This window comes from Cajanus cajan, chromosome 5 (assembly GCF_000230855.2).
Source record: "Cajanus cajan strain Asha chromosome 5, NIPB_CcT2T_4, whole genome shotgun sequence".
Lineage (NCBI taxonomy): Eukaryota > Viridiplantae > Streptophyta > Magnoliopsida > Fabales > Fabaceae > Cajanus > Cajanus cajan.
The window spans coordinates 27,300,265-27,309,246 of record NC_138521.1 but is presented as its reverse complement, the minus strand read 5'-3'; the positions used below and the strand labels follow the sequence as shown (position 1 = coordinate 27,309,246).

Sequence of the window (8,982 nt, the reverse complement as noted above, 5' to 3'; positions counted from 1 at the left end):
ATTAATTTTCAGAAATTTGTCTCTCTCTCAAGAGTCAAACCGTGGAGAATTCTCTTTCTCCCTAGGAATCCACAAAGGAATTTCTCCTTTGTTCTTGGTTCCTCAAGTTTCGCATCTTTAAGGGGAAATCGAGACACTTAGGTTGCATTCTTCAAGCTTCGAAGCTTGAATCTCTTCTATCCTTCATTGGCGTGAAGAACCTCAAGAGAAGAAGGGACTTAGAAGGTGGAACTTGAAGAAATCATCAATCATTCTTCAAGAGTTCTATCACATTGTTGTTGGTTGTGTGTTAGTTGTGAAACAAGTAATATTTTTTTGCATATGTTTATATCAAAAATTAATTAAATGTTATATTAATTTAGTTGAATTTTTGTTCAAATTGTTGTGTTTTCCCCAACTCGTATCTGTGGTCCTTACTTCTTGAACATAAACAAAAGTAATGTACAACGGGTGGGTATAGATAGTGAAATTTAATTTACAAAGATATTAACATTGTATATTATTATATGATAATTGTTTGTTGCATGTTTATTTTAGGTTATTCTAAAGGAAATATGAATTAATGAGGAAATAATTAATGTATTTTAAGTTAACCTTGTTGTAGACACCCAATTTCTTTCGGGGGTATAAAAACAAGGGAATGGACTTCTGTTATGAAGGGAAGAAGCTCCTAAAGCATGAAGACAACTCGACATGACAACAAGGAAGCTTAAAGCCAAAAAAACCTGGTTTTAGTAGCCCAGAAAGAGCTGATCCAAAATCGGAACGGGTCATTCTTGAATTGGAATGAGTCGTTCCCAAACTAGAATGGGTCGTCCCAAAACTGGAACAGGTTGTTCCAAGTTACACAAAAGGGCCTAAACCCTAGTTGGGAATGGGTCATTCCAACGTCGACAGTTATGTGTTAAAATCAACTCTAGAACGGGTCGTTCTGGTCAATTTTGACGTCTATAAATAGAAAACTCGGGCATAGTTCTTAGGGCGGCCAGGGAAATTTTGAATAAGACTCCTTTGAGCATGAAAATTCTTTCTCTCTCCCTCCCTCCTATTGTATTTCTTGAGATTTTTGTGAGGCATATTGTAGTGTGAAAGGTTACCACAAAGCACCTAAAGTCTCTATATTTGAAGATCTAATAAAGCTTGCTATGAGGTATTGCTCATCAATCTCTTGCTTTATCTTTCACTTCTTTTATTTTAAATATTGTTATAATAAATGCAATCATGTAGACATTTTAGGGTTAATTGTGTAATTTAAATTTCAAGCATGTAAATAGTCATCAATAAAAAGGGATTCAATATTTATATTATTATTTTTATAATGTTAACTTTATTATAGGGTACCGATTAAGGGTGTTGTAGGGGTGCTTAATACCTTCCCTACACGTAATTGACTCCCGAACCCAATTCTGGTTATCAAGGCCATTATTAGACTTTTAAAAATCTTTTCTTTTTTCAATGTTTTGAGTAAAACATTGGTGGTGACTCCATGAACTCATTTTTCAAAACTATTAATTAAGGATTAGTCTGGTGTCCAGACATTCTTTAATTAATGAGATTTTTCAAAAGGATGTCTAAACTAATAGTCGCAAGATCGGAAATTATCCAAGTTGCGACAGATGGCGACTCCGTTGGGGACGTTTAAAGAGGGTCAGACCCATATAAATGATGAAGATAGCATGATAAGAATAATAATTTAAATATTTTTCCCCTTTACTTGTTTGTTTTACCTGTATGGATTTATTATCTATATGCTTGTTTAAATTCCACACATGTTTGAAATAAAAATTGTACACAAAGCTTTGCACACAATAGTTCCCCCTACATCGGGGGCATGAGGGTATTAAACATATGGAGTGGTTGACGTACGACCGACCCAAGTTTGGCCTTGGAGCCTGCGAGCCTTGTCAAAAATCACACTCAAGGTGATAACCGGTTACTCTAGCCCGAAATACTGCGACAGATCTTAGAGTTTGCCAGGTGACGGTGACAGAGATTCTAGGTTCCTATAATGGGGGCACCTTGGGGGCCTTAAGACCAAAGTGAGGATAATTAGAACTGCCCTATACAATGCACTTTTCTTAACAGGGACCATAGACCATGGATTTATACGCGACTATTTGTGGATTGTATGAGCATATGTTTGTTGCATTTTGTTTATTCAAACCATTCATTTATTTTTTATAATTCTCCTAAGGTAAAGAAAAACACAAAAAATAAATATGCATTATCATGTGAGAGAAAACCTAGTGTGAAAATAAGATCTATGAGAAACATACATCTTTCTTTAAAAAAAGGGGGCATCATGCATTTTTTTTTTAAAAAAATAATAATAAATAAATAAAAGGACAATAAAATAGAAGAAAAAAAGGGAACATGCATATCATATATTTAGGATCACAAGGGGATTTGTATCAAAGACGAGAATTCAGTGTGACCTATGTCACATCATAAAATATTATGAAGAGGAACACTGATAACTCACCTCTCCACAAGGATGAGCCATCAAGTCTTTGATAGAAACTCCCTTCATGCATTACCATTTAAATAAGCTTGATAGGAAATTATCTTATCCCTTAAAGGTGGCTTTTCAACATTTCGTACTCACACGAGCTCAAAAGATAAAAGCTATGGAAGGCCTAGAGGAAAGAAATCGTGTCCTCAATGAGGAGCTTGAACAGCTCAAGGAACAAATGGCTAGAATGCTTGAGGCCATGAACAAATTGTAGCATGACAATAGTGTTAGCAACGTCGATGATGTTTCCAAAGATCATTTGAACACCTTGGAAGAAAGACTGAGAGATGTGGAAGGCCACAATTTTGACATTCAAGAGGCTGCAGATATGTGCTTGGTGCAGGACATCCAATTCCCTACCAAGTTCAAAATCCCTGACTTCCAAAAGTACACTGGAGCCAGTTGTCCAAAAGGACATCTAACAATGTACTGTAGGAAGATGGCAGCCTACGCGGGTAATGAAAAGCTCCTGATACACTATTTTCAGGAAAGCCTTTCAGATGCTGCTCTCAACTGGTACATGCAGTTGGATGGAGGGAAGATCCAGACATGGAAATAGTTAGCCGACACTTTTCTCTGTCGATACAAGTATAACATAGACCTAATCCCTGATAGGTCTAATTTACAAAGCTTGAGCAAGAAGGGCAATGAGTCCTTCAGAACCTATGCATAGAGATGGAGAGAATTGGTCGCGCAAATAGAGCCTTGATTATCTGACAAGGAAATGGTGACAATGTTCATCAACTCTTTAAGTGGACCCTATTATGACAAGATGATAGGGAACACCTCGACCCTTTTTTCCAACATAGTCAACATTGGTGAGAGGGTTGAGCAAGAATTAAAAAGCGGGAAGATAGGGAAGGCTCCGACGAGTTGCGACCACAGGAAAACCTACGAAAAGAAGAGGGAAGAAGGGATTCACGCTGTCATCTTTGCTCCAAAGAGTCGAGTCGCACCATAGGCAAAGCCTAAAAATGACAAGGTAGTTGACAAAATCCCCATTACATATGCAGAACTACTACCCCAACTCCTAGAGGCTTCGTTGATAGTTCGACTTCCTCCAACAAAGAAGATGGATCCCCCTTACCCACCATGGTACCAACCCGAGGAAAGGTGCGACTATCACTCTAACTCTCCGGTCCCACTCTGTGGAGCGATGCGAGGCCCTACAATTCCATATGCAAGGACTTATAGACACTGGGTGGTTGAAATTTAACACCAATACACCTAGCATTGACAAGCACCCATTGTACAAGCACGACGAGGAGTGACCTTGGAGTATAAATTTGAGAATTACTAGAGTAGAGGGCTCTTTTTTTTATAAAAAAAAAAAAAAAGAAATTGCTTTAAATTCATGCTCAACTCATGACCTTCGCCCACAGTCATGAGTTCAAACAAAATAAGGGTTTGTATAAGTTTTTAAATTCATCAATAAAATACGTCATTTCTACAAATCTCTGTTTCATTCCCTTCTCCCTTTTATCATTGAAATCTAAAACCAATCATAGTGCCCAAAACCAAAGCAAAATAAAAAATAAAAAAGGAAAAAAAATAGACATGACTGAAGATAATAAAATTAATCAAAGCTTCGAACATCTATGACGCATTATCTAAGTCTAAGGTAGAAAAGGAGATCACTTCCTCGAAACACACAAAGATAAGAAAGTGATCAGAAGAATCTTACATAAGATTCTCATTGCATAAGAAGATACTTGCAAAAAACTTCAACCCAACTTGGCTGATAAAGGAAGCATAAATCTCAGTCCATGAAAGAACTTTCAACACCCGTAGGCCAGGGCAGCATCTTTCTCCTTGGTGTATGGAACGAGGGTAGTGTCAATCATCAAAGACACTTGTCCTCCCAAATGCAGATGGCAAGAGGTTTTGTCAAAGTAAAGAAGTGTTATGTCCAAAAAACATCGCTTGCAAAATGTCGCTAGGATGAAAACCCATAAAGGGCGTCCTAGGCAAAAAAAAAAAGAGACCAAAAGTTCCTGCTAGGACACATCCTAGGCAAAAATTAGGGATCTAGAAAAGATAAAAATAGAAAGTGATGATTCTCATAGTTGGAAGTCAAAAGGCGGCTTGAACACTTCTACAACAGGTCAAATTCTACGAAGACTCTGCTTGAAACTCAAACATGTAGTCCAAGATAATTAGGAGAATGATTATAATAATTATCCAAGGAAATGTTTATTTAAAAAACTTAAACACCAACCTACCTCAACCACCTATTCATTCTAAATCATCATTTTCTTTCCTTTCTATCTTGTCCCATCCCAATGACGTATATTGTTGATGGTTGTCAAAATTTAAACAAGTACAAAAAAAAGGGAAACAAAAAAGAAAATGACCCGCTGTGATGAAAACCCATAAAGGGCATCCTAGGAAAAAGTTAGGGTTTAAACAAAAATAAAAAGGGAGAACCCCAAGACAGTTTGATACATCAAGTGGCTAATACAACTAAAGTTGTGCATCAATGAGAGTAGTCTATTCATGAGAAGGAGAAGAGGAAAGCCACCTTCTAAAACATTAAAATCAAAACATGCATTGCACGCATCCAACAAGCATTTCACACACTTAGAAAACTTTCTCTATCCAAGGGAGATTATTCAAAAAAAAATAAATAGATAAATCTTGCATAAATAAGCATTCAGCATTTTTGCATCCCAACAAGAAAAGCCAAAACAGAAGCAAAAATTTCAATTGACAGCATTTGAAGAAAAGACAAAAGCAGCCCAAACTAGAGGCATGACGACACACCTCCTACCCAACATCCTTGGGGCAATATCTACCACAAGTCAAGCAAACCAATGAGGGCACCGACATTTTCCTCAAAATACAACAAAGGTCTGGAGAGACTGTACTCACATCCCGATCCGGTATACAACAAAGCCATGAGGGAAAGATCTGGAGAGACTGTACTCACCTCCCAATTCGATATACGACAAAGTTGTGAGGGAAAGGTATGGAGAGATGATACTCATATCCCAATCCGGTATACGACAAAGCCGTGAAGGAAAGGTCTGCAGAGACTGGTATACGGCAAAGTCGTGAGGAAAATGTCTAGAGAGACTATACTTATCTCCCAATCCGGTATACGACAAAGTCATGAGGGAAAGGTCTGGAGAGACTGTACTCACCTCCATATCCTGTATACAACAAAGCCGTGAAGGAAAGGTCTGGAGAGACGATACTCACTTCCCAATCTGGTATATGACAAAGTCGTGAGGGAAAGGTCTAGAGAGACTGTACTCACCTCCTAATCTGGTATACGACAAAGCTGCAAGGGAAAGGTCTGGAGAGTCTGTACTCACCTCCCAATCTAGAATGGGCCGTTCTGGTCAGCTCTGACGTCTATAAATAGACAACTTGGGCACAATTCTCAGGACGGCTAGGGAAATTTTGGATAAGACTCCTTTGAGCAAGAAAACTCTCTCTCTCTCCCTCCCTCCTATTGTATTTCTTTAAATTTTTGTGAGGCATATTGTAGTGTGAAAGGTTGCCACAAAGCACCTAAAGTCTCCATATTTGAAGATCTAATAAAGCTTGCTGCGAGGTATTGCTCATCAATCTCTTGCTCTATCTTTCACTTCTTTTATTTTAAATATTGTTATAATAAACGCAATCATGTAGACATTTTAGGGTTAATTGTGTAATTTAAATTTCAAACATGTAAATAGTCATCAATAAAAGAGGATTCAATATTTATATTATTATTTTATAATGTTAACTTCATTATAGAGTACCGATTAAAGGCGTTGTAGGGGTGCTTAATACCTTCCCTACACGTAATCGACTACTTGAAAAGGAGAATAATTTTATTATTATTATTCAACTTGAGCGGGAGTGTTGTAATTAGAGGAAAAATCTTCCTAATTACAGAAAATATCTATAAAATCTTCTAGGATATTTTTCAGAATATTTTTCCTTATTTCCTTATTTTAGAAGATTAGATTGTTACAAATAGGTATAAGGAAAATATAATACGTATGAATAATAATAATAAAATTATTCTCCTTTTCAAGTTGGTATTAGAGCTCCTGATCTTGGGAGCTCCGTTTCCGCTGCAAACAGTAGCCACCGCCGCCGCTGTCCGACCACTGTGGCTGCCACCGTAGCCGTTGGGGTCGTTGATAGGGCAGAAAGGTGCGCCCAACTCCGGTGAACACAACGCCGAAATTCGCTCTGAGAAATACGTCGCCACGCGCCGCCACCGTCACCGGCGCGTGTAGCCCACGCGCCTAGCTCCGGCGAGACCCACTCGCCGCTACCGCTACAGAAAGAGTCGCCAGAACCTCCTGAGTCCATTCCACGGGTCGCTGACGTCTCATTTGGCCTAGATTTGAGTAGATCTGAGTTTTGAGTTCTGCTCCTTTTTCCAGTGTATCCCACATGTCGTCGTTGTCTCGGATAGGGTCACCAGAATGTGTTCCAAAGGATGTCTGAGGTAAAAATTATTCCTTTGGGTCCTAATGATCTTCCAAATGTGGTAGGTGCCTATCGGTTGGATGGTCAGAATTTCCTACAGTGGAGCCAGTATATTCGAAGGATTCTCAAGGGACGTTCAAGACTGGATCACATAGATGGTGGAGGGCCAGGACCAGACAACTCAAATTTTCCAATTTGGGACAATGAAGATTCACTAATTATGACTTGGATGTGGCATTCCATGATTCCTGAGATAAGTCAAAATTATATGTTTCATTCTTCTGCTAAAGAAATATGGGATGATTTACAGAGTACTTTTTCATTAAAAAAGGATTTTGCTGCATGTTATGACATTGAAAGTAGAATATTTAATACAAAACAAGGCTCTCTTTCCGTATCAGAATACCACGGAATCATGAATGGACTTTGGATTGAATTAGATCAGTACTAAACAATAAAGATGTGTAAAACAGATGCTGCCGCACATGGTGAAGCCATGGAAAGAGGAAGAATCTTTAAATTTCTCCATGGCCTGAATCATGAGTACGACCCAATCAGGGTACAAATCTTAGGAAGAGAAAAATTACCATCCCTATCAGAAGTATTTTTTATGGTAAGAGGAGAAGAAACTCGAAGAGCTGTCATGCTTGATGGGGGGATCTCCAACACAGGCTCTGCCATGACAACTGGAAAGGGGGTCCACAAGGGAGCAAATGCCGGAGGAAAGTCGTTTGAAAAAGGTAATCGTGGAGACTATTGTTCATACTGTAGAAGATCTGGACATACCAAGGAAACATGCTTCAAACACCATGGAAGAAATAATTTTCTCGAACGCATGGGTAACAACAAAGGGTCTACTCAACGATGGGCAAATCATACTACCTCAGATCAGGAAGCCACCAATCAACCCAGTACTTCACCACCACCTGAACTTGATATGAAAGCTTATAAGGAGGAACTCGAGCGCTTGAAAGCAATGGTTGAATCAATGAGTAAGCCCTCTGGATCATGTACTCTATCCATGAAATGTAAGATTTGTCTCAATATTGTTGGTCCTGTGTCTCAAGGTATTTGGATTCTTGATTCAGGAGCAACTGATCATATGACACCTTTTCGTGTGTTCTTCAACTCATATGTTAAAAGAAATAGAGAACAACTTATTACAGTTGCAAATGATCAGGGTGTACCTATATGCGGCTCTGGGAATATAATTTTGGAATTGCCTATTGTATTAAAGGATGTTTTACATGTTCCACAATTAGCCAATAGTCTTATCTCTGTGAAAAAACTCACAAAGGATTTAAATTGTTCAATAACATTTTTCTCAAATTATTGTGTTTTTCAGGACCTTGCCACGGGGAAGACGATTTTAACTGCTAAGGAGCAAAGTGGGTTGTATCTGTTGGAGTCTGATGACCAAAGCAAAACAAAAATCATGAGTCAACAAGCTACATCTGAGACGTGGGCAAATTCCCAAATATGGCTACATCATAAAAGGCTTGGGCATCCTTCATTCAACCTTATCAAGTCCTTATTTCCTCATTTGTTTACCAAAGAGTCAGTTGAGTCTTTTAATTGTGATATTTGTCAATTGTCAAAGCACCATCGTGCATCTTATCCTATTAGTAATAAAAAGAGTGTTTCTCCATTTGATTTAATGCACTATGATGTTTGTGGACCTGTTGTAGAATCTATTTCCGGAGCCAAATGGTTCGTTACCTTTATTGACGATTGTACCCGTGTCACGTGGACATACCTTATGAAAAATAAATCAGAAGTTTTCCAAATCTTTGTTAAATTTTTTCGTCTTGTCCAAAATCAATTTGGAAAAAATATCAAACAAATTAGGTCTGATAATGGTACTGAATATGTGAATCATGAATTTCTCAATTTTTTGTCTCATAATGGTATTGTTCATGAACTAACATGTGTAAACACCCCTCAACAAAACGGGGTTGCAGCGGATTGCCACAAAGCACCTAAAGTCTCCATATTTGAAGATCTAATAAAGCTTGCTGCGAGGTATTGCTCATCAATCT

General features: G+C 38.2%; 1 protein-coding gene across 1 annotated transcript; it reads left to right on the top strand.

The window, feature by feature from the left end:
* Positions 1-6,953: 6,953 nt before the first annotated feature.
* On the top strand, positions 6,954-7,394 carry LOC145957942 (uncharacterized). The gene has a single exon (XM_083074375.1). The coding sequence runs from the start codon at positions 6,954-6,956 to the stop codon at positions 7,392-7,394; it is 441 nt and encodes a 146-aa protein (XP_082930501.1).
* The last annotated feature ends 1,588 nt before the right edge of the window (positions 7,395-8,982 follow it).

What these genes read in the sequence shown, in the direction of transcription:
- LOC145957942 (XM_083074375.1), top strand. Translation starts at nt 6,954, where the DNA reads ATGTCTGAGGTAAAAATTATTCCTTTGGGTCCTAATGATCTTCCAAAT.